The sequence below is a fragment of the Eptatretus burgeri genome, chromosome 15 (assembly GCF_056783735.1).
Source record: "Eptatretus burgeri isolate ZD-2024b chromosome 15, Ebu_testis_v1, whole genome shotgun sequence".
Lineage (NCBI taxonomy): Eukaryota > Metazoa > Chordata > Myxini > Myxiniformes > Myxinidae > Eptatretus > Eptatretus burgeri.
This window is the reverse complement of record NC_140975.1, coordinates 37,865,221-37,892,243: the sequence shown is the minus strand read 5'-3', so window position 1 is coordinate 37,892,243 and position 27,023 is coordinate 37,865,221. Positions and strand designations below refer to the sequence as shown.

Sequence of the window (27,023 nt, the reverse complement as noted above, 5' to 3'; positions counted from 1 at the left end):
TCAGCAACCGCTCGTTGGACACAAAATCCGACCAGCGATAGCCAAGGATTCTCCGAAGAGATCTGGTACCAAAGGAATTAAGTCTCCGTCTCAGATCCCTGGTCAGAGTCCAAGTCTCGCACCCATAGAGCAAGACTGGAAGTACCAAGGACCTGAAGACTCGGACATTCGTCCTCCCGCACAGGTACCGGCAGCGCCACACCCCATGATCCAGTGAATCCATGACTCCCCAGGCCCGACCCAGACGTCTATTGACCTCTGACTCGCAGCAAGCAGAGACATGAATATCACTGCTAAGGTAAGTGAATCTCTCCACGACCTCAACATCCTCACCACAAACAGACACAGACAGGACAGCAGCATCCAAGATGTCACCGAAAGCCTGGATCTTAGTTTTGACCCAAGAAACCCGTAATCCCAACGGCTCCGACTCCTCATTCAGCACCTCGAGGGCCCCCAAGAGGATGTCTAAAGTCTCCGCAAAGATGACTGCATCATCTGCAAAGTCAAGGTCCGAGATCTTGACATTCCCAAATGACGCACCGCAACTTGATCTCTCCGACATCCTCCCTAGAATCCAGTCCATACAAGTGCTGAAAAGTGTGGGGGCAAGTACACATCCCTGACGAACTCCAGTAACAACTGGAAATAAGTCAGAGATAGTACCACCATACTTCACAGCACTCTCAGTACCAGAGTAGAGTTCAGACATCAGATCGATCAGTTTTGGTGGCACCCCACGAAGACCAAGAATCCTCCAGAGGACATCCCGATTCACTGAATCGAACGCCTTACAGAGATCAACATAGGCTGCAAGCAGCCCCTGCCGAAACTCTCGTCTGCGTTCGGTGAGGACACGAAGTGCAAGGATACGGTCAATCGTTGACCTCTTTGGTGTAAAGCCTGACTGCTCTGGACGCTGGTGCTCAAGCAGATGGTGGCGAACCCTATCGAGAATTATCCGAGCAAAGACCTTGCCCGGCACTGAGAGCAGCGTCACCCCTCGGTAGTTGTTGCAGTCTTGGCGATCACCCTTCCCTTTCCAGAGAGGGACAACAAGGCCCCTCTTCCAGTCAGTTGGGATGATGCCTGTGTTCCAGGCAGAGCACAAAACTGCATGCAACGACACGAGTGCAGCATTTCCACCAGCCTTGAGAAGTTCGGCATGGATGCCACAGATCCCTGGAGCTTTGCCCCGTTTCAACTGGTTCACCGCAGCCCGTGTTTCCACAAGCGTAGGTGGACCACAGTTGATTCGAGGGTCAGCAACAGGGATTGTAACACCCTTGACGTCCAACTCGACAGTTGGGGGATCAGCCTGGTACAACCGCTCAAAGTAACCGGCCCAGCGGGCCTTCACTTCAGACTCCTCTTTCAAGAGCCTACCACTCTCTGCTCGAACTGCAGTGCTCCGAGGGATGGGCTTGGATGAACGTAATGCGCGAATTCCCCTGTAAGCGGGACGAGAATCACCTGTCCACAGGTGATGCTCTACCCCCTCACAGATTCCTCGCACATAGGCCTCCTTGTCCACCCTTAGTGCACGTACAGTTTTACGCCTCAGCTCCCTGAACAGCTCAGCTCTGCCATTCAGCCTGGCCCTGCGACTCTGGTCAATGGTATCCAGTGTCCCTTGAGAGACAAAATTCTTCTTTGCCCTGCGGTGAGCTCCAAGGTATCCACCGGCAACATCAAGGACGGTGGTCTTGAAGGCGCTCCACAACTCTTCAGGACCCCCCAAAGCACCCAGACCCCCCAAGTGTCCACTCAGCCTGTTCACAAACTCCTCAGCTACTCTCTCATCCCTGAGCTTGGCAACATCCAGCCTCGGCTGGGATGGTACCATTCTCCAGGATTTAAGGTGCAGCTTTAGAGTTGCTACAACAAGCCTGTGGTCAGTATTGAGGAACTGAGCACTCCGGTAGACCCTGCAGTTCTGGATCATCCTCCAACGACCGTCAATGAGGACATGGTCAATCTCCTTTGCCACACCGCCAGCGTTGGAATACCAAGTCCAGCGATGAGCTTGTGGGCGCTGAAACCATGAACCAGCCCCCCTAAGTCCATGACTTCTTGCAAAATCAAGGAACTTAGTGCCATTCTGGTTCATAGTTCCTGACCCATGGGGACCAACACGTACCTCATAACCGTCCCTATCAGTTCCAGTCGATGCATTGAAATCCCCCAAGACTAGAAGTGTATCTCGTCTGGGGCACTGATCAACCACAGACTCGAGTGTGGCGTAGAATGCATCCTTCACGGTGAGATCACTCGCCTCAGTCGGAGCATAAACAGAGACCAGGGAAATGACACCTAAGGAGTGACGAATCCTTAGTCTCATAATACGCTCGTTGACCGGTGTTACCTCAATTATCATTGGGGTCAGCTTATTGGACACAGCTACAGCAACTCCTTGGTTATGGTAACCATCAGAGCGACCAGACCAATAGTAGGTGTAACCACCCACCATTATCTCGTCGCAATCCGGTCTCCGAACCTCAGAGAGAGCTGCAATCCCGATGTCCAAACGCTTGAGCTCAGATGATAACAGAGACAGGTGATCATCCTCTCTTAGGGATAGGACATTCCAGGCACCCACCCGAAGGGACCGCCTCAGGTTAACCCAAGGAGACCGTCGTCTGGTGGACGACACCTCAGCACCACTCCGACACACTCTCCCGCAATCTGACCCAGGGATGTTACCCCGTGGTTTCCCTCCTATCAAAGATTGGGGGTCCTGAAGGCTTTGCCCCAATCCCGTCATCCGGTGAGCTGCCCTGCGAAGGGAAGCTGCACAGGAGGTACTCCCACGGAGTGGGTTTTCAGATTTTTTTGCGTTTTTGCCTTTTGCGGAATGAAGGGTTTTACGGTGGCCGGAGTGCAAATCCTGCCACCAACCTCCTAATAAGAAGTGACCCAACTGCAGGAGGACGTCCGCAGACACAGTTGGGCACTAGATATGGATGGCCGTTGGCTCACAAGGAGCTCCTCCGCCCTTTGACTTTACATAAAGCTTGTTCGCTTCTGACTTTACATAAAGCTTGTTCACAACTGTATACTTGCCAACTATACCGTAATACATGTAAGCGCTGCACAGCTGATGATTTTGACGCAATTTCCGGTTACTTCGGCTTGGATTCGGGATCAGCGATCAAATAATGTAAATCACGATTAAAATATATTTTTTGATGATGCGGGAGATATCGTTATTAAAATTAACTTTGGGGAAAAAATATTTTAATAAATAAATGATCACTTCTGGTCAAGAATAAAAGAAATTAAAAGTTCCGGAAAGAGTTTCAAAATCGCTCCCGGTTATGTTAAATACAAAATAAACACTTCCTGTCATGAAAAAAAATCACTTTCGGAAGTATAAAATTAACTTTTGGAAAAAAATAATTGAATAAATAAATAAACACTTCCGGTCATGATCTCCCGGCATGCATCATTCCCCATGACAAAAACCGGAAGCAAAATGGTCATAGGCAACGACACGGATTCACAATTGCCAGGATATTATGTTGTTTTTGTTCTTTCCTATTCTCTCATGTGCACACGTTAAGTAATATTCACAAGATAGAAATAAAACCCAATCGTGTTTATACACCGCACAGCGTTTAACAACAAAAGGTCATAGCTAACGACACGGATTCCAAATAGCCAGGGGTATTGTGTTGTTGTTTCCTATTCTCTCACGTGCACGCGTTAAGTATGAAGCTCACTGCGTTCGTTATAAGTAACTTGTGGGGAATGATGTGAGACATCCTGCAAAGCTACAATACAATACAGTATGTACAGTACCGTATGTTTAAAGTGCAAACGGTGAGACACCCCATGAAACTATATTTATCCCACAAAGCTACAATATACGTACATCCAGCTGTTTTGTGCGTGGCTCGTGGAAGATGTGTTTTAGAACTGTTATGCTCGCGGCGCGTGGGGGGGGGGGGGGGGGGGGAGAAAAGAAAAAAAGTGAATACACCTACAGTTTCCCATGAATGTCGGAGCGTGTTGCAAATTATCATCCGCGAACGTGTGTTTGTGTGTGTGTGTGTGATGATCTGTTGATATGTTGATTTGGATCACAGGTGCAAGCACTCCTACATTTTAAACTCTGGATTATACACCTGCATAGATTCCCATTACGTTTTGCATTTACAGCTTCCACACTCCAGCACAACCTGTGGTGTGACTGAAATGTCCATCCATTGTTCTGTGATTCCATTACTATGGGGGTGTCAGTATTACTGGTCCTGCCTCCAAACAATGTGACCAAATCAGATCTTGGGAGTTTGCATGCTTCAAGTATTTCTCACCTGCATCCTTGCAAAGTGGTAATTTTGCTGAGCCGACCTACCCATCCAAGGAGCAAACTGCTGCTTCACTTTTTAATCAACAAATGATCTGCCAAGCTGTTGCATGGAATTTCTAAAGCCTTGATCACTCCTTTCACGTTTTTGACCTTTTGCCTTCCCGTGACCAATAAAAGGAATTGTTGAATCACAGCCACTGAACATGTGACATTCAATCATAGCCTTGCATAATGCATCTGCTCCTGGAGTATATGCACTTGCCAAGAGATTGGTGTATTGTTTTTGCTTCTTCATCATGGTTCGAAATATATAATGGTTGTCGTTATTTCTGGGTTGACCACAATATCAAGAACTGCTACATCATCATTATCAGGAGATTTCAAAATGACATTACCATGATGTGGAGCTTGTCATGAGAGGGATCCAGAAACATGTGACTTGGCTGCTTAATAGCAACAAAAGCTTTTGAACTGATATTTGATTTCTGTCTCCACCTGCTCTTAATTAAAAATGGTGGCACTATTCTCCACAAATCACTTGCTGCCACCGTCTGCTTAATTACTCAAAACATGTCGCACCTCGCCATGCTTTCAGGGGGAAAAAGTATAATCTTTCTTGAGCCAAATACTTTGAAGAGACTTCTTGAACTGATGGTCAATTGTTTGGTTTTCTGAGAGAATTGCCATCATGAGACCCTTCTGTAGATTTGGTGTGATAGGTTCTCTGTTTATTAAAATTACAGGTAATTCAATTGGTCACAACCCAATAAGTTTGAGATGATACGCAAATGTTTCTTGCATTATTTTTAAAGATCAGCGAATTCAAGTCCTTGTAGATTATAATTATTGTATCCACCTTTAGTCTGTATGGTTGCCATTTTAGCTATGATACATGTACTGTTACAAGGTACCACATCAATGGTTTCAGCATCCTTTTCCAGCTCTTCAAGCAGTGAGGCCTCAACAGTCTTTACCCTATTATTGGATCATAAGTCTATTTCTGGTTGCGTTAAGTCTATCACCAGCGAATTCCTTCATTACAGTTTCTGCTCTTCTATGCCTCCATCAGACCATCTGTGGGATTTCATCCAGTAGCCAGATGACAAAGCTTCCCATCTGCTGGAATGGATATCCTCAGTTGTAGACATGGCTTAAATGAAATTGTGCACTCAACATATTTGATACCTTTTTGTCTTCGGGTAATAGCTCAGTCCACTTGTCCAGACATCTCTGGGCGCAAATGCAAAGTACTCTGCTCAATAAGCCCCTTTAGCAATATCCACTTAAGAACGATACATGGATTTGATGTAAGACGCACAATGCTACCTTGTATCTTTTGTGTCCTGATTCAGTCACTGCAATTGCTTGGTCCTATGTTAACTTTCCCTTTGGTCTAAGGAGTACACAAAAATCTTGTAATAGCTGTGCCTAGCTCCCTGTGCCCATCCTGCCCAATCGTACTCAACAGCTCCTGGACTCTGTCATTCTCACCTGGTAAGGTGGAAAAGTTTCTGGAAACCCTCGACTCTTCTGCAAGTGGGCCAGATGGCATTAGCGCACGTGTCTTAAAAAGCTGCTCTGCCGCTGTTGTACATGCTCTTTTCACATGATAATTTGCCCTACCTTCTGTCTTCTTGGAAGTCTGCTAACATCACTGCATTACACAAATGTGGTGCAAAAACAGCTCCTCTTAACTAGAGGCGTATTATCATCAGCAATATCATGGAATCCATCAGTGCAGTTGATATCAAATCCTTCCTTTTCTTTAATGGCCTCAACACAAATCATCAGTTTGCATTCACACCTGGTCACTCCACACTGGACCTGCAATTTCTGCTCTCCCAACAATGGGTGGAGGCCCTGAATCTCACACATGAGATCAAGGCCATATCTCTGGAGACGTGGCGAGATTCATTTACAGTCTGGCACCCCGCCTTGCTCTCCAAACTTTCTGCCGACAGCATCCAAGGCAACCTTCCTCTCTCGACTTGCTGACTTCCTTCACTCTCATCGTCAGCATGTGGCTCTCAAAAATATTCTCCCATCTCCTTTCCCTGTCACTGCTGGAGCACCCCCAAGGGAGTGTTTTGGGTCCAGTCCTGTTCCTAATCTTCATCAACAATCTTTCTGACATTGTTCTTCCCTCTGGGCTAGCACCCATGCCTCACATCTTACTCAGCTTGGCACCATGGAAACAAAGGTCTTCAAAATTGCTGGTCTCTCCTGTGATGAGGAAACTGAACCTCTGAGCCTATTATTTTCACATTGCAGACAGGTTAGTGGTCTGTGTCTTCTTCCACCACCTTTCTGGTCTTGTTCTCTCTGCCCTTTCTATGCTCTGCCCCAACTTTCTGCAGGGGACCACAGTCTGCCAGTAATCCAATTCTGGTGAAGCAATTTGTATCTTGATCTAATTTGATTCCACTTCAAAACAAACCAGAAAAGAGATGAGCACATTGTATCTGACCTATCCTATCAGTCATTGAAAATGCATCTGGTATTATAATTGTACATTTTTTAGAAATTTCCATATTCAAAGTTGGAACTTTCCTGTGCAGCCATAAAAGCTTTTTAAGGTTTAACAAACCTTACTTTTTCCTTTTTATTTTTTAATGCAAGGGTTAAGGCTCATGGAGGAGCTAAACAGCAAATGGCAGCAGGGTAAAACGAAACAAGGACAAATGTGTCCAAGAGCAGCGTCCTAAAGGTTTTGTCGGATAAAAACAACAACAACAACTTTCGATATTTCGCCACGTGCCTTGAATAAGCCAATAGCGAAACCCGTCATAATGTATTTACGATATATCGTGTATTTACGAAATTACAATACGATAAATGGAATAATCTTTAAATAGTAACGTGAACTTTTCGAAACTTTAAAGCAAATGTCCGAATATATTTAAAAGTTCATGATAAACGCTCTCGAAATGCACCGTCTATGTGAGGATGTGTACATGTGCTCAGTATTTAAGATCCAGATCTTGTATGTACAAGAGCCGGATTAAGGCTTTGTCTTCACAAGAAGAAGAAGAAGAACGCCGAGCTCTCTATGAGCAGCGTTCGCTACGCGAGACGCTGCTAAAAAGGGTATTGGCCATTGTGGAGGGGGGACACACCCACAAGGAGGAAATGAATAACAATGAGCAACTGCCCATAGAGTACATATGTGAGCACTTGAGGTAGTGATGGACAACGTATGTGAAAGACTGAAGTGAGCAGGTCGAGAACGGACTTGGAAACAAATGTGCAATCAGAAGAATAAGATGACAAATTGATGCAGGCAGGTCAACAGGTGAGAGTTTCTTTAGGAACCCATGTGACATGGGGTGGTTATGGGATGTCAGATGGAGGAGAGGACAGGGGAACATTTCCAGATGCAAGTTAGTATAAGGGAGAGCGCAAACAAGCTTGTCCCCGGTGGGAGAGTGACAAACCTTGGGCATCCTTTTCCTGTTTGGAGCTTCTATGGTGTTGAAGGTCTTCTTTTTGACCACCTCAAGAGGAGCAAGGTGGGAAGGAGGAGCACCAACCCAGAAGGTGAGCCATACTCCAGAGCTCTGTATGAAAGCCTTGTACATTGTGTTGAACTCTGCAACTCAGAAATGCCTTAGTTTTACAAGAGAATAGCTAGACTGTGACTGACTTTTGATGCGAGCTTTGTGGTATGATCTTCCCATGAAAGGTTGTTGCAGATAGTTAGGCGAAAGAGTTCCAGGTACTGCTTCTCTTCCAGTGGAAGTCCAGGAAAGTGGACTAGATAATTTGTTTCATTATCCTTGTGGAGAGAGTGAGAGCATGTCACTTGTTGGCATTTAACCATCATGTTCTGAGCAGCTGACTAGTGGCTTATTCTTGTCAGTCTGATGACAGGGATTCAGCAGTGGCTGACCTTTCACAAGAATGGCATATGGTTTGATACAGGCTAAAGTTAGTTTGCAGAAAAATGGTAATGTTTGTTTTCAAGTCAGATATATCATTTATATAGATGAAGAATAACATCCATCTCAAAAATCTGCCTTGTGAAATGCCAGCTTGAAGGGAAAGATCATGGGTTGGGATACAATCCAGGGTCATCGACTATTTCTGCTCATTGGAAATAGGACGACCACTTAGGTAACTCTCCGCAATACCAAAGAAAATCGAGGTTGGGTGCCAGAAAGTATCAAATACTCGAGCAATGTCCAGAGAGATGGCTCCAACCTCTTGTGTGTGGTTTTTGGCATCGATCTGCTGTGTCAAAAGAAGTAACATCCAATGTGGAATAGCTAGATTGGAAGCCAAACTGGTTGTCTTAGCTTAACGAGTTTGAGAAGAGATGGTGACTTTAGTCCCTTCCAATGATGAACTCCATTACTTGGCTGATGGTGATCAGTTTTTTTTTGGAACCATAGATCATAGAGATGATCTTTGCAACTTTACAGGATAGAGGAAGTTGCAGAGGACAGAGGGTGTGATAGGATTGCAACATAGTTCCTGAGGATTAGATCACTGATCCATCATGATCAGTTTTGGTACAGGTGTCAAACTGGGTAAGTAACATCCACTATGGTGGGGGATAAGTCCACATACTGTCAAACTTTCTATAAGGATGGAAAGGCTGAGTGTAGGAAGGGACAGATTTGAGAACCTGTTCCTTGAGTGAAGATAGAGTTCAAAAATTCAGCTTTTTCTTGAGCAGTGTTCAGCTTGACTATCCTTTAGGAGGGGAAAACGGAAGAGGAAGAGGAATCGGACAGACCTGATCAGCCCTGCCAGATTTGGAGGATGATGAGAGGGTGGAGAATTGGTTTCACATGTGAGTTTGATGTTAGGCCCTGGCTCTTTGTGGGACAGCTGCACAATTATTCTGAGCTGTGGGGAAACACTCCTGCTGCATCTTGCCTTCAAGGAAAATGAGTGGTTTTCTTGTGATGACTTCATAAACACAATGGTGTATGAGGGTCGTCAATGGACAAAAAAGTTGAACGTGGGAGGGAATGAAGGAGTGAAGAAAAGGAATTAATCCATTGTTAAAAAAAATAAAAATAAACCAATGTCACCCGCAGGGTGACCCGTATCTTGCCAAAAGGTGACCACCTGTGACTTCTTTAAGTTCACACTGAGGTGAACAGAGCTGCTTTCCACCAGGAGCGACTCCTTGAGGAATATCTGCCTACGAGAGATTCCGATGAGAATCGTTCTACAGAGTAACCATGAAAAATATGCGTTTTCCTCATAACGTCATAATGTCTCAAGCTTGACATATCTAGAAAGCACTCATTGAGGTGTTCAATTTGAGGTACTACACAATATGGTTCCTAAAACTTGAAAATTTGACCTTGGGGTCAAATATGTTTGACCTCAGGCGCTAACCATGAAGGTCAAGGCCAATCGCCACCAAAAATTAATTAGCTGAGTGCCAGACCATGAACTATATTCCCATGAAGTTTGAAGACGATCCGATCAAAATTACTCAAAAAATAAGGGTTTCATTGACTCCCCTGATTTGCGACAAAGTGACCTTGACCTTTGACCTTGACCTTCAAAATTTTATGCGCTGAAAGGGACCTCTATAGGCCTCTGTTATGCGAAGTTACAAAAATTTCCAATGATAACTGTGCTCTGCAGAATTTTTTATATGTGATTACAGACAAAAGATGACTAATTGAGGAACCTTCAGTTTTAGGAGCTGATGTGGTGATGGAACAAGTCTTCACTGGAGGGTGGATTTTAGGCCACACCAATGAGCTTTACCAAATTGGTATATATCTGCACGTTGGTAACTGATAACTGCCAAAGACTCCCACATTTACAACTAGAAACGGCACTCAGTAGATCGCATACCTTCGCCAATGCTACATTTTGCCCCCCCCCCCAGAAACCGTTGATTGTGAGGGTATTTAATCCCATACCACATCTGCCATCTCGTATGTGTTATGATTGCTTAAAAACATTAAATTTCCTGCTGTTTGACACTGATTCACGCACATTGTACAATTTCTGTATGAACTCCCTGACCTTTTTGGGTGTCGGTGTCAAGTCAATCTGATGACAACTGGTGATTATAAGAAATCAAATATTACACATCACAGGATAGGGAATTGAATTCTAAACATTTTGAATCTACTTACATGCAAATTGTATAAGAATTGACCGCGTTATGATAAAGGTCGTTGACCCCCTGACCTTTGACCCAAACCGCTAACAAAGGTAATGACGTCATTGTGTCATATCGTATATCACAAGATTGGGCATTGAATTCACAACATTTTGGCATTGGTTGCATGCAAATTGGATAAAAATTGACTGCACTGTGGCAAAATGACGATTTTGACCTTTTCATGACCTCGACCTTGACCTTTGTACTCTTATTTTTGTAATTGGTATTAGAGTGTGGGGAACAGAACAGTCAACATTTTGGTGTTGGTTTCATGCAAATCGGATAAGAATTGACTGTGTTATGACTAAAACCGCACATTTTGCAATGTTGTGACCCCCCCTGACCTTTGACTCCCAACCGCTAATAAAGGTTATTACGTCATTGTGTCATGTCACATCACAAGATGGGGCATTTAATTCTGAACATTTTGGCATTAGTTGCATGCAAATTGGATACAAATTGACCGCGATATGGTAAAAAGACGATTTTGACCTTTTCATGACCTTGACCTTGACCTTTGACCCGATCGCTCCCAAAATCTAATCAAATGGTCCTCGGACAATAACCAATCATCCCACCAAATTTGCTGTGATTCAGTTCAATACTTTTGGAGTTATGTGAATAACAAACAAACAAACAAACACACATATTCACAAATAAATAAATACACCGATCAAAACATAACCTTCGCAACAAAGTTTGCGAAGGTAAATATGTGGTTTGAAGAGTCGAGAGATGCTGAGGAGGAGCAGCAAAAGTTTGACGAGAAGGTGCAGTTATTGATGGTTTCCATTTTGAGACTCGAGTTAGAAAAGCAGTAATTGAATCCATTTGTTTCACACAACTTAGCTGCTCAGCCATGTACTGAAGAAATGCGAAGCATCACCAAGCCAGCTGTCAAGGTGCCAATAAATCTCCAGGAAGATTGTCAATGCTTGTGAAGGAGTTGTCAGAGTTGGTGGAGTGGGGGGGGGGGTTTGGGGGGTGGGGGAGGGGCAGATGGGAGACCACACAAAGGAACAATGCGGTGTGATGGAGAGGTACACAAAGCCCCAAATGTACTCCATCGGGTTGGGGTTGACCAGCGAGGTGCATGGGTTGTGAGAGGAGGAATAAACAGACAGCGACACCACCAGGAATCGGGTCAGCGCTAACTCGTACCTCTGCTTGAATAAATAAGCATTTTTACCCTGGTACGATATACTTTACTGAATGCAAAGCCTCCAAAATTTATGTGTACTGACAGCTCTTGTACCTCATTACCCCAGATGCGTAGCGCAAAGCGGGGTTAAGCAATTGGTTTACTCTGACAGACGTTCGTCATTGCCCAATTGATCTCAGTTGAATTCTATATTTTCAATGCTTTGGAACACTAATGGAGAGGCAAACCTGCAGTTTAGCAGTACTTTTGGTCTGAATTTAGCAAATTATATAGAATTTTATCCTGAGCTTGCATGTGCACAGGGTCAGTTGATTGTTGTAGTTCGTTTCCCTGTCTGGCAGACAAACAAAATTGAAAAACAGTCGAATCAGGAAACTTGCTGTTTTTTGAGAATGTCAAAGGACACAAGCCAGCACGAATAAATAATTTAACATGTTAAATAAGGTGGTGTAAAAGAATGTGCATCAACAGCAGTAAACTGCCGAATTAAATTTTTTTTTTTTTTTAACTGCAGCTTTGAAAACTTTTTTATTTCGATTTAATTACATATTTCAACACTGTAGAATACAAATCTCCTTGTTTGCATTTCCAAGAACCATCAGTTTAGCTGTACTTGAGAATTTATTTTTCACACTGTCTCGACCAATCAAATTTGCCACAGAGTGCGGTTATGCTCACAAACGCAAAGCAAGAGTTGAAAAGACGGTTCCTCTGTGCTTTTTCTCAAGACCGTGCGGGGTAAGGTGTTCTATGAACTATCTAGTTCTTAATTTGACTGCCGACTACGAGTATGCAGTAAACGGTACTCGTTGTGCTGGGTTTATCAGACTCTGCCACAATGGGTATTCTCATAGAAAAGATTATTGTATTGTAAGCAGAATATGCTGGCGTGCAAGCTAATGCAAAAAATGATCTGCTGGTGGTTCGGTGAGCATAAATTGATGAAACTGTGATTATCATCAGTCTCTATGAAGTTTTGCCACTTCATCTGCATTCATGTGCCATTTTGAAAGGTCATGACAGTAACAAAACCACGTGGTACTCTGTGCACACGATCTACCATGAGCAATGATGTAATATCAACATCGATTCAGTGCTAAAAATTGTTCTCAAAGATAATTTGTACCTGGCAAACAGAATTGAAAGTTTTCACAATGTGTGGTTTTCCCACCAATGGTTGAGAAGTGAACTTAGATTTGCTCATAGAAGGGTAAAAATTGAAAATTAATTACAGTATATGCACAAGTATACTTCGCTTTGCAAGTGGGAGTGGTGTATACTATAGGAGTTGGCAGTCAATGTGTTGAAGGTATTTTTCAAGTCATGATCTATTTAGTTTGTTTAGATGTATGCAAGTCACACTCACTTCTTAGTTTGTGGTTTAGTGACCTTTCCTTTTCTAAGTTTATATTCTTCATATCATCGTCACAGAAGAGCTTTAAATTTCATGAAAAACAAAAAACTCCATTGAGGATGGAGGCCCAACTACATTCCAATGTTTGGTGGTTGTGCATTTTCAGAGTGAATAATGAGTTTCACCTAAATACAACTGATGAGGACAAAATTATAACTGCTTAACATGAACAATTTAAACATGTTCAGTAAATCCATTTTCCCCATTGATGATGATGCAATCTGGTTGCAGTTGCTTTGCTTATTTAATGTGCTCATTACTGGGCAGTCTGAGATTACATTTGGGGTGGAAGAAACTGACGTATGACAAACCTTTCATTCAGGTATCGCAATGGATTGGATCATATCGGGGAGCATCGCGATGATGAAAAGGAACTTGTGCCATGTAGTCCTATTGCCTCCGTGTCACTGGGAGCGTCACGGGACTTTGTTCTGCGACATGGCCTCTCAAGACACACTGGCCAACAGTCACCCCAGTCATGCTGCCCTCCAAAACCAGTGCGTGTTGTACTCGAGCATGGCAGCTTGTTGGTGATGAAGCACCCCACCAACGTACATTGGTACCACAGTGTTCCTGTGCGTAAACGTGTTCTACTGCCTCGTGTAAATCTCACCTTCCGTATGGTGCTCCCATCTGTACCCATTTCACATGTTGCACATTCCTGATTTATGAACTACATTATTCCCTTTCATGCAAACCTTGTTAGTCACCGAATCCTTTATCACATCTAAAAGTTTGTTTTGAGATTAAAACTCCACGTATCGTTATTTTTGAATTATTGGAATATTGCGTGTTGGTACAAGTATCCAAGTTACTTGGTATCTTGCAAGTATCCAAGTTTTGTTTCTAAAAACATGATTTCTGTTTCAGTGACATGGTGAACCACACCCCATGCTGGGGGAAAAAGTGACACTTGCCTGAAATTCCTTACAAAAGATAGATCTATGCCAAGTGTTGCAACTGCAGGACCAATCTTCCTTCCTGATTGCGGGGAGGTTGCATCTTCGCCATATTTAACTAACCTATTTTTGATAATGGTTTTCAATTGATATTGGTTAAAATAAAACTTTTTTTTTCAAATTTAAATTCGTTATCATTTTAAAGTTAAACACTTTGCTCAAAGGGGTCGAGGGTTGAACTGTGGTTAGAATTGATTGTGAAAAGCATTACTGCATTTCCGATAAATGAGAACAGGGAGGGCCAGGCCAAAAGGAAGGAGAGGATAGAAGGGGGAGTGATGAGTGATGCTTAGGTGGTGGAGATGATGCAAAGGAGATTAGAAGTGTTGTGTGTGGAGGAGAACAAATGGAAAGGGAGGACAAGGGGATGAAGTTGGTAGGAGGATACAAACTAATACACACAGAAGGGGATAGGAGTGATGGCATGGGAATAATATCTGAAGAAATCAGGAAGCAGGTGGTCAGTGGAAAGAGTGTGGGGGTTGGGGTTGGGGGATAGTTGTGGTATGAGTTATGTCAGTTTATGGGCCACAAATGTGAAGGACTGAGGTGGCAAAGCAGTAGTTCAGGGTCAGCTCTGGAGAGTATGATGGGAATGGTTGAGCTGGAGGTGATGTGCATGTGGGAGTTGCGGAACTAGGTGAAGAGGAATGCATTGGTAAATTTGTTTGGGGGAAAAAGGAAGAGAGAGGGTTGGGAGCTGGTGGCAAGAAACGGGATGGCCATAGCTTGTTTGTTCTTTCAGAAGCAAGACAGCTACAAAATTAGAGGAGTGGACAGCATAGAACAGAACTGGATTTGTTGGTTGTGAAGAAGCAACAGTTTTGGAGGAACAATGATTGTAAGGCAGTGGCGGGAGAGCATGTCACAAGCTGGTGGTGTTTGTTGTATGCCTTAAGAAAAGGAGGGAAGTTAAGACCAGGGGATGGCAGATGCTTAAGTGGGGGAATTGCAGGGACAATGTGGCTGCAGAGTACAAGGAAAGGTTGAGGACTAGTTATGAGGAACTTGGTGAAGAAGTACGGAGAGGCATTTAGGGGAATGGTAGAAGTTTTGTGTGGAAGGACATCAGGAAATGGTACATTGTCAATTTGGGGCAGAAATAAAGTATGCTGGATGGAGGAAGTAGCGAAGGCAGTTGGAGAGCAGAAGAAAGTTTGGAAGAGGATAGAGGGGGACAACTGGATGCAGGGTTGCTGCACCTGTATGGGAAAAAGACGAAAGCAGCAAGGAGAGCTGTGGCAAAGGTGAGGAATGATATGGAACAGGAGGTGTATAACAAGTTGCAAGCTGACCTATAAAGAGACTTGTGGTGGTGGGGGGGGGGAGCAGTGATCAAGGATGGAGAGAGACAGAGAGAGTATTTTGAGGAGCTGTTTAACCAGGGAGGAAACAAAGGTGAGCTGGAGCTTCTGTTTTATTTGGAGCTCATGGAGGAAGAGGAGGAGGTGCAGACAGCAGTAAAGAGAATGAAGGGTAGAGTGCCAAGCATTGACGAGGTGCATACAGAGATAATAGTTGCTGCATGAGAAGTCGGAGTGAGTTGAACGAAGAGGCTGATGAATGTATGTATGTATGTGAGAGAAGGTTTGATTCCAGAGGATTGGAGGACAGGGATAATTGTGCCGATATGGAAGAGGAAGGGCGATGTTGAAAAGTTGGGAAAGTACAGAGGCAATACGTCACCATATCATGTCGTGAAGGTATTTGAGAGGATGCTGGATGGGAAGATGAGGAAGAGTGTGGAGATGGAGATCGGCAAAGAGCAACCGGTTTAGAAAGGGTAGGGGGATGACGGATGGGATGTTCATGTTAAGACAACTGGTGGAGAAGAGGTTGAATGTGCAAGGTGAAATGGCATTGGGATTTGTGGACCTGAAGAAGGCTAATGGCCCTGTCCCAAGAAAGATGATGATGGTGACACTGAGATGGATGGGAGTGCCAGAATGAGAAGTTAGGTTGGTGAAACGTTTGTACAAGGGAACAAAGGGAAGAGTTTTGCTTGGTCCAAAGATGTCGGAGAAGTTCAGCGTGAACATCGGTTTGAGGCAGGGAAGCTCTCAGGCCACTCTTGTTTATTTATCGTGGTGATGGAGCTGGTAAGCAGGAGGGTAAACATGAAAGGTAGTTTGAAGAGGATGTTTTATGCAGAGAATCTGGCTGTTGTAGAAGAGAGTAGACTGGAGATGCAGGAAATACTGGGGGAGTGGAAGAAGACATTTTGGAAGCATGGGCTGAAGATGAGAATGGAAAAGATTGAAGTGATGTGGGTTGAACAGCAGTGAAAATAAATGAATATATGGTTAGAAGGAAAGGAGATCAGACAGGGAAATAGGTTTGAATATCTGGGGGGATAGTGACCAGGGATGGTGAGGTGGAGGTGAGGAAGAGGATTCAGGTGGGTGCAAATGTATGGAAGAGGATGGGAGGGAGTAATGGCAAATAGAAATATATCAAGGGAAAGTTATGGTGACTTCTGATGCCACCTACCTTTACAGTCTCAAAATGATGGCACTGACAGAGATACAACAGAAGAGGTTGCAGGTCTGCAAGAACAACTGGGTCAGGATTGTGGGAGTGAAGAGGGTGGATTGGAGGAGGATGAATGAACCCGAGGGAGGCGATTGATGAGCTTGACGGAGGGGATTGGTAAAAAGTGGGCTGGAGGAAGAGAATGGCAATGAGAGAGAGGATAAGTTGAGGGAGCAAGGTAGGAGGAAAAGAGGTGTACCGATTTTTGAGATGGGAAAATTGTGTGAGCAGGGATATCAAAGGTGGGGGGTGGCTGGAGAGAGATTGCTGAGGACAGGGGGAAGTGGAGGGGAGTAGGGTAAGAATACTGATTCTGGCTCACTTTTCCCCATGTAAATGAATGGGGGATTTTCAGCGATTTATATTTTTTTTCCCTAAAAATAAATCCCCTTTTTATCCCAAGGTATATTTATTTGTCTCCCCTTTTAACCTGGAGGTTGAACCTCATTGAATTGAACACCTGGGGGTTGAACAGCTCACTCATTGAACCTATAAAGATTTGTTCATTCTCAAATTCCTTCAATAGTTTAATTTTCTTTGCACAATAATCCCCATCTAAAATATTGATAAACAAAACATTTGAATCTTTATATTTTTGAAGATACCCCTTTTGTGCCATTACGAAATGATAAACTTCTCTTAATGCTCTCATCTGACCACCTCCTGAGCCACATATCATTTTGAGATTATAGTAAATTGTTTTTTCATTGTTCAATTGATAACCATCAAAGTTTTCAGTCCATTCAAGGATATTCATTTTTTTCTTTACATCCTCTAACTTACTAGTTTTTAAATTAATTCGCTTATTTGTTTTATTTACCTTTGTTTTAGTTATTTTTTCAATAAGACTTATTTGATATTTTTCACATTCATTATGTTTTCCATTTATATACCAAGACTGAGATTTTCTCCACTCTTTAGTTTGATTAATACTTGGTTTAACCATTTATATATTGTGAAAAAACGCGGCGGTACCCCTTAAAAAACCCTAACCCATCTTCCCATCGTTAAAACATAATCTATTTTATACACTCTATCATACAATATCCATATGGAACACAATCTATTCCATTATCTAAAATAAATCTCTTATCATCAAAGGCTCCTAATGCCTTTTATTTACTTCTTCACTATATATGTTATGTTTATAACTTCTTATTGTATTCATTTTCCTATATTCTTCTTTCTTATTCATCAAACAATTATAATAATTTCTAAAAGTTATTGATTTCTTTATTACATATTTCTTTATTCCCTTTAACCTCTTATCAATCTGTTCACCATACTTATAAGCATATGCCTTTGCTCTCAATCCAATAAACTCACTCATTACTTTTCCACCCAACTCATCCTTAAACTTACCAATAACCTTTTCATTCTTTTGGAAAATAACTCGCTCTTCTTGCTGAAATTACTTGTATCATATACTCCAATATTTTTCTTCATATCTTCATAAACATCATCAGTTTTTATATCTAGGATAAAACTATCAGTATCCATATACAACAATGAAACATTTTCACCATACTCTTTCTTTAAGTCATTATACAAATAATCATACATCAATATCTTTGATAAATCAAGAACTGCTGTTCCAATATAAATTGGTTTATCCATTACAATACTTTCCTTTTTCATATGAATTGCAGAAAAGTTCTCTGAAAAACCTCTTCTCTCTCAAAACTTGGTTTATTTATCAATCTCGAAGCTTCTTTCCAAGATGTTGCGAATCTAATGTTTTGTCTGTTTCTAACATTTTCCATAGTCTTTCCAAATACAGCATTATTCATTAATTTATAAAAGTCCCCTTCAAATTTTACTTTTGTACTTGCTCTCATATCTGTATTGAATTGAATATACTTTTTCACCCAAGGACTTTGTTTAAATTTTAAAACTCTATGAATTTTAGCTACTCTCAATCCTTCTCTCAAAAACTGTTTTAAGCTTCTCTGATGCAAAACATATCCCTCTTTATCATAGAATGTTGTTAATAACTTTTCTGTTGATTTACCTTTAATATTAAAACTTTTATGATAATCACTTAACCATTCTTTCTTTGGAGTTTCTTTCTCACATGCAAAAGGAAGATCTTTATGCTTATTATGAAGATCACTCGGGTACCTCAAATCAACTTCAAAATAATAACCTTCTTCTTCGTCATTCAATTCCTCTTGAGAAGAAATAACAATATTCATCAAAGCCTTTTCATAATCCTTTTCTTCCACCCACTCTAATTTACCATAAGGTAGAGATTGAGACATTGCCCATCCATACAAATTATTAGCATCAAAATACATCAAATAATTACTATCTTTTTCACTATCATAATTTGGGAGATATTTATTATTTGCTTTAGCATATCTTTTTGAACATACTTGTGATATTCCACCTCTCTTGGACTTCTCAATCATCAAAAGCATATCAACATCACTGATTAAATCTATATCTTGTTTTGTCATTTTCAACATTGCACTCCAAGCTAAACCAGGAGCTGTGAAATAGTGGGCAGGGTCTAATCCATAACAATTTTTATTATGACAGAGTGTTCTAAAAGCCTCAAACACATCAGCTAACAATAAAACATCTGTTTTTAGATATAAATCATGATATTCTCCAAGGTTCTTTATCTTAAATATTTTCCATATTTCTTGTGCGTGTTTATATTCCTTATCACTTATCTCTTCTTCATAAAGGTTATTATAGAAACTTTCTTTTGAAGGAAGTTGTGTTTCTTTAAATCTCATAAATGAATCCATATAATCATAAGGATAAATTCCCTTACTTGTAAGAATTTTCTCTTTACTTTGAATTTCATTCCTTGTTTGAATTTCCTCTCTCGTAAGAATTCCTTCTTTAATCAGAATTTCATCTTTAATCTGAATTTCCTCTTTAGTTCGAATTTTCTTTATAATTAGAATTTCATCTTCAGTTAGAATTTCCTCTTTACTTTGAATTCTCTCTTTAATCTGAATTTCCTCTTTAGTGAGAATTTCCTCTTTGGAAAGAATGAATTAAGATTTGGAAAAGAGTCCGTGGAGCTTAGATTTGATGCGAGGTAGGCTAGTGGTGTTCCCATAAACTTGTAAGAATCTAAAAACCTAATACGAGTTATAGGTTTTGTGAATATCATTTTTGAAAAAATGAAATATACTTTTGACTTGTGTTTGTTATAGCAGAAATATTCCCTGGTGTTTTTGAAAGTTCATTTATAAATAGATGTGTATCATAGTTGGCGCTGTTGTGAAGAAAGACTGGAATAAAAGAAGGTAATTTATAATTAAGATTACAACAGGAATGAGCGGGACCTCTATATTTACCAGTAAGATGACAATGGTCTCTAACTTTAGACTCCTTAATTTCCCCCTCACAAATATGGCAGATATTGTTCATTCTAAATTCTAATTTTTCTTCTTTGGTTAATTTCATCGGTTCATTTGTTTCTTTCATTAATTTAGTGAGTCTTATACAATCCTTTTCTAATCGTTTTACAAACTCTTGTGAAGCATTTTTTCCACGATAATGTTCAAGTTTGTTATACTTTTCTCCAACAGATGATTTGATATAATAACAGAAACCACAAGGAATATGTTTTTGATATTTATTTGTATATGGTTCTTTTGGATTAGGAGAAGCAGTATTTATCTTTTAAGGATACATTCAAAATCAGCGTATATCACAAATGGGTGCATGATAGATTTATTATAATCTTCAAAATAAATCTTTTCACCAGGTTTAGGCATTGTAATTACAGCTGATTTATGATTACTACAATATTTTGAATGTTGTTCTAATCGTTCTTTTGTATGAAATGAATTAAGACATCGCTACAAGGATATATTTTGTTTGCTGTTCTGAATACCTGAGAAGAGATTAATCTTGATAAATTATTGATGTATGTGTAATGTGAATTCTTTCCAACACTAAAATATAAAAGGTCAATGTGTGTTTCTTCATTTTTATAGTTGTTTGAAATTTTTAATATTTGAACTTTGTTTGTATCCGTTAATCCATATACATTAATAGAAAGATTATTCTTTTTCTCAAATTTAGGAATATCTGTTAATGGCATTGGGAATTTAAAATCTTTAATGTCCAAGGTATTCTCATATTTCATATATTGTTTTACTCTTTCTGAATTACATTTTGGTGGATGTAAGTGAGCAAGAACAGACCAGAGAAAACATTTATTATCATTGTTCTTAATATTAACAACTGCCTTCTTTAGTTTTATTTCTTTTGGTAATTCAATATAAGAAGAAGCTTTAAGAGGGTTTGATTTTAGAATGTGTATATCTAAAAAGATGATTTTTTTAATATTGAATCCACTTCCTACCACTGTATTATCAACATCCTCCTCTTGTCTTGATAGTTCTTCATAAACCCCACTATTCAAAAAATCTTGAAATGATGTTATAAAATGAAGATCTGTTCTCATATAAGGAGTTTGTTCTTCATCTTGTCTTTTCATATTCATTTTCACTCCCATATAAAACTTTAAAGTTTTTATTTCTTTTAATATCTTTTTAATAAATTTTTCAACATCGGGTTTCACTATTTCAATTGATTCAGCTATTGATGATGGACCGGGTTCTCCAAATTGAAAAATCCTTATTTTTATATGCCCTTTAAATACCTCATCCGTGTTTTTAATATAATAGTCTCACTATACTTTAAACTCATTTTTCTTGTGTTTTTGTGATTGAAGATGTTGATTATAACTACTCTTCAAAACATCCTTTGAACAGATATCACAATGTTTTCTTTCCAACTCAAGAGGAGATATTTGATGAAATAGATTAAATGTGTGTTTGTTGGTTCGGAGGTGTTTTCTATAATGTTTATATTCGTGATTACAAACATCGCAGTACGTTGTATTCACCATATTTATAGAATAAAACTTTGTTAAACTAAAATTTTCTTGATGAAAATTTCGTTTTAATTTATAGGTGAATCTGTGCTTAAAAACATTTTATCCTCCAACTTTTTCACTTAATAAATACAATGTTTCAAGACACAAAAGACAAGTTTCAATCAATCTCTTCATCTGTTAAAGATACTGAGAAATATGTCAAGGATGTAAAATTGAACAAAGATAAATATAACAACTATTGGATAAAAACTATTATGGTAAATAATATGAGTTCTTCAATTTCCTTCAGTGGAAGGGCTTTTAGTATACCTGGTAGAACATCAATTAAAGTATCTCTAACAAAAGTTTCTCCTCTCCTTCTAGTAATATATTCAAAACTAGAAAAAGCAATGAAACAAGAAAAAGTATCAAAGAACAAAAACCTTATGGATGAAGCTTTAGAAAGAAAAGATAAGACCATCTGTAATATGCAAGGAGAAATTTGTATTTTTTCAACAACCCTAAAGATGTAAATCTTGATGAAATAAAGGATGTTAATATATCAGGTGAAATGACATTTCGTTCAATAGTAGTTAACGATAATTTTAAAATTACCTTTAATATAAAAAATGTTGTCGTTGAATCTGATAATGAAAAAAAGTATATCGATATCGATGGTAATATACAACTGAAAGTATAGATGAATTTCAGTTTAAGTAAAGTTTTACTTTATAAATATGCTAGACTTTCCTGATTCTCCATATGACAAATTTGAGAATTGTCCTGCGTGTGAAAGACAGGGATTAAACACAGAGTCAAAAGCCTATAAACAATGTATATTCTGTGATTATCTTCTAATTAATGATAATAAAAAATATAAAAAGGAAAATAATTCTTTTAGATTTACACCAAAAATGAATTACTTTACAAGATTGATTAGAGAAATGAATGTAAAGTATGAGGATGATAACACACCTTTCCTTACAAGGGAAGAAACTGAACGTATAAGAGAAATGTTCAAAGGATTGTTGTTGTATATTATTCATGGATGTAATTTTCAGGGAAATATCAACACAAGATATTGTATAAATAAAATAATGGATTATCTTGAAATTAAACCTGAACTTAGGATAAAATATAGAGTTTCTAAAAAAGCCAATAATAAATTAAATAACCTGTTTTTCAAATATATAAATGAATGATTTTTTACCTATTTGGGAAAATAAGATAAAATTTAACAACCATAAAAATCTCCCAAATTCATTAAGATGTCTCATAGTTGGTTCAAGTGGATGTGGAAAAACCTGCTTACTTTTAAAATGCTCCTCACTCCCAACTTTTTAGATTATGATAATTTAATAATTTTCACAAAGTCGAGTTTTCAACCAGAGTATCAACTACTCTCACAAGGTTTTAATGCTGGTCTTCAAAAAGAAGATATAATAGGTTTATTTAAACGTCAAAAAAACCTAAATGATTATAACATTGAAGATATAATTCAACTATTTTGTGATACACAGAGATGTAAAAAGAAATCAAATCTTATAACTTGTATTCTTAGTGATAATACGGATGATATACCGTCTCCCTAAGATTTGGATAAATCAAAAAAGAACCTCGTTATCTTTGATGATTGTGTTAATGAGAGAAACCAAACGGTAATGGACAGCTACTACACAAGAGGGAGACATTCTTCTTGTAATTGTATTTATCTTAGTCAATCGTACTTTCAACTTCCTCATTGTTCCATCAGAAACAATGCTAATACTTTTATTTTATTCAAGTTAAATTCAATAGATATCAATAATTTTTGGAGAGATAATTGTTCTACATTATGTAGTAAAAAGAAATTTGAGGATTATATGAAGCACACGACTGAAAAATATAAATATATTGTTGTGAAACAAGATGAGATATTAAGGGATATATTTTTTGTTTTATAAACAATTACATATATAAATGACAACTATTATTATAAATCTTGTGGGTAAATCTGCTTCTGGAAAAAACTTTCATAAATCAAGGTTCTTGTGTAGTACAAATGAGAATATTGTAAATTTACTTAAAAACACCCGTGGATACGCATTGTATCAACAACAACTAGAGCAATAAGACCTGGAGAAGTAAAAGGTGAAGATTATCACTATATTTCAGTGGAGGAACATATGGGATTGAGGAATGAAGGACAAATATTTGAGCTAGTTTCTCTTGCTACAACAAAATATTCACATTGTAAGAGTGAGTTAAAGAAACTAAAATCTGGTGGTGTTGGGATATTAGAAACTAATCCAGAAGGAACGAGACAAATTATTAAATATCTGAGCGGAGTGAAGATTTTATCATTCGGTTTTGATGTTGATGAAGAAACTCAACACAAACGTATGAAAAGCAGAGATGCAAGGATTAGTGAAGAAGAAATTACAACTCGCATTAATGTTAATAAAGAATTTGATGAAATATTTAAAGAAAAGGATTTATTTGAACACATCTACTTGAATGATGAAGAAAAGGAAAATTTCCCTGTTGATCTTTACAATTCATTAAATGATATTAACAATAAATAAATGGATACAAAAGAAAGAGCAAGAAGATTTAAGGAACATCAAGAGTTGGTTTCAAAAGTTGTAAAACAACAGGAAGACATAAAGAAGAAACGCAGACAGAAACTAACGGGCGAAGAAGCATTTGAAAAAAAACAAGAGAAATTTTTTAAACCACTTTTAAAAACTTCCCAAGAAAAAAATGAAAGATGTTTCCACAGTTCCCACAGTAGAATATACTCCAAGAAAGCTTCAAATGTTAAAAGATTTCAGTCAAATGACGGAGGAAGAATTAGAGCATTTAGGAGAATTAGAATATGATGATGAAGGTTTATTTCAACAACTGGAAGAGATTAATCACCCCCTGATTATATTGTGAATGCTATTCAAAACAATGAATATTCAGCGGATTCAAAAACCAAAGCAGGACTCATTCCAACAGAACAACCAGCAATATTTCATCTTGTTCAAGAAAAGGTATTGATATTTAATGATGAATTAAGGTTCTTAAGTTCTGCTCAACCCCCTGTTAAACTAACTCCGAGATTAATGTTTCTTCTCACAAAAGATGGAAGACAAGGTTCAACTGTGAGGGATGAATCAAAGTATATTGATAAACCATTGGATATGGAAAATAATGATGATAGAGTATATATTGATTTGCTGAACACTCTAAATTATAAGGTTATTCTTTCTGGTAAAAGTAGGAAGAATGAGAAGGAGAAACACATTATTCAGGCTTTAAGTATCCTTGGTTCAGGTATTAGTTTTCTTCCAAATGACCCATCGCAATTAGTTAATAGACTGTTATTGTTGTTCGGCAGTAAGAAGGCTGGAAATAACAATTGTTTTAATGAAGCATCAGCCATTTTAGACCAGTTGATGAACATGAAAATAATTAATAAATCTCAATATAAAGACATTTTATCTCATATTAAATAAGATGAGAAGCACAATCCTGAGTTTTAATTTCACAACAAGCGACCACACATCTTCATTCCCATACCCACTACAACTTGACACAACAAAAGAATATGAGGCATCTTTATTGTCCATGGAGACTTATAATACCTTATTTAATATAACCGAGAAAAATGACAAGTTTAGTTATAATCCGGGAAGTGGATACAAAACGATAACAGTCTCACCCGGAGCATACGAGATTTCTCAAATATCTTCCGAAATTGCTCGTCTTATGAAAGAACAGGGTGATGAACCAAAAAATATTGTTATAAACATTCAAAAACATACTTCAAAATCAACGATTAAAGTTAAAAATAACTACAAGGTTGATTTCACAATTGATAATTCATTTAGAGAGTTATTAGGTTTCTCCTCAAAAAAGATTGAAACTAATGGGACGTTTTACAGTGATAATGTCATTCAAATATCCTCAGGAATAAATTCGGTGTTAATTCACTGTGATTTGATTGATGGTGCTTATAATGATGGATTAAAAACAAATACAATATTTTCATTCAGCGCATACTCAACCCCAATTGGTTATAAATTCAATATGGAGCCTAAAAATTTGGTTTATCTACCTGTGTCAGGAAAAACCATACACAGAGTAAATTTTAGGATAACCGACCAAGATAATCGTGTGATCTCTTTTAATGGAGAAGTTATATCCATCAGAATTCACCTACGTGAAGTTTTTCAATAAATAAATACGATGGTTATTGTGAGGAAGCACGAGTTGGGAAAATATAAAATAATTACAGGGGATGGGATGTTCCTTTCCCCGTACTACAAGGGTGAAGGTATGTATCTTGGTAGAGGATACTATAAACCTAAGAGACAAAGGGTGTTGGACATCAATTTAGAGGAGATGGGATAATTGATACTCTCATGGGTATTGGTTCAACTATTCTTAAACATAAAGACCTAATTGGTTCAACTGCTTCTGCTGTGGGAAATGTAGCAGGTGCTGTAAAGAGTATAAAAGATGCTCAGAAAGAATCTCATAAATTACAAGCAATAAAAGAAATTAAGAAAGGTAAAACTCAGTTGTCCCCCAAGAACGACAGAAAATAATTCAAATACTTGGATCAGGGTTTCAAAAGTTTTAACATCTTTTTTCCTAAATAAATACAAGTATGGAAGCAATTGATAGTATCTATGATTTGGATGATACTATTATTATCTCAAACTCCACTAAAAAAAAAGATTACTTCAAGGTAAATGCAATAACTGGAACAGACTGGAATACAAATGGTACAAAAGTTTTGAAATAAATAATCAACAAACCTATTTGAATCTCTCCGAAAGTTTCTTGTTGTGTAAATTTAAATTCACTAAGGCTGGGAATAACACAAACGCTACACTTGTAAATGATTTCTTCTGGAAAATGTTTGATAGTGTGCGATTGTATATTGGAACACAAGAAGTTGAAGCGGTTGATTATGTGTCTGTTGTATCTGAAATGATGAAATTTACACTCTATACATTCAGTGATAGAATGGGAAAGGGGTCTGTCGAAGGTTTTATTCCTGATATGTCAACGGGAACAAACACAGACCCTGGGTATACTCAAAGGAAAGGAATGTATAATGATGATACAAAAGCAGAAAATAGTTTTACTGTGGCAGTTCCTCTTAAAGGTATATTTGGATTTTGTGATTATGATAAAGTTCTGTATGGTCTTAAAATTAGATTTCAACTACAAAGGAATGATAATGAAAATAGATTGCTTTTTGGTGTTGGTAATGCTTTTGGTGATCAGAATAAATTTGTAATTGAGGAGATGAGTTGGTATATCAGTGAATATACTCCTAATCTTAAAACAGAAGAGATGTTGAATCGAAGACTTAACTCAAAGAGACCACTCAGTGTATCATACCTCAAAAGAAGATGTCAACACGTTAAACTCAATCAAACTACTTACACGTGGAATTTGGGTGTTCTGGAAGGAAAGCCACGATATCTGTGGATGATTTTTAAAAAGCCAGATGGTGATACTGCGACTGATAAGAATAATGCATTGAGTGATAATGCTAAGGTGAAACAACTTCGCGTTTCTCTAGATGGAACATTTTATCCACGAGATAGATTGGAAATTAATTGGGAAAAAATGATTTTGCTGAAGCATACAAGTCTTACCAAAAGGTGTGTGA

At 38.8% G+C, this 27,023-nt stretch overlaps 1 protein-coding gene across 8 annotated transcripts in view; it reads left to right on the top strand.

Moving 5' to 3' along the window:
- The window catches only part of LOC147011944 (DNA oxidative demethylase ALKBH2-like), a 48,046-nt gene that overhangs the window by 11,386 nt on the left and 9,637 nt on the right, over positions 1-27,023 (top strand). For 5 of the 8 annotated variants that reach the window (XM_085857746.1, XM_085857739.1, XM_085857745.1 and 2 more), the window contains one exon: positions 13,350-14,107. In XM_085857746.1, coding sequence (XP_085713872.1) covers positions 13,350-13,692 — 343 coding nt within the window. In that variant the 3' untranslated portion in view covers positions 13,693-14,107. Of the gene's footprint in view, positions 1-13,349; positions 14,108-27,023 lie in introns of those variants that run through there. The other 3 variants (XM_085857743.1, XM_085857741.1, XM_085857740.1) reach the window with 2 other exon arrangements.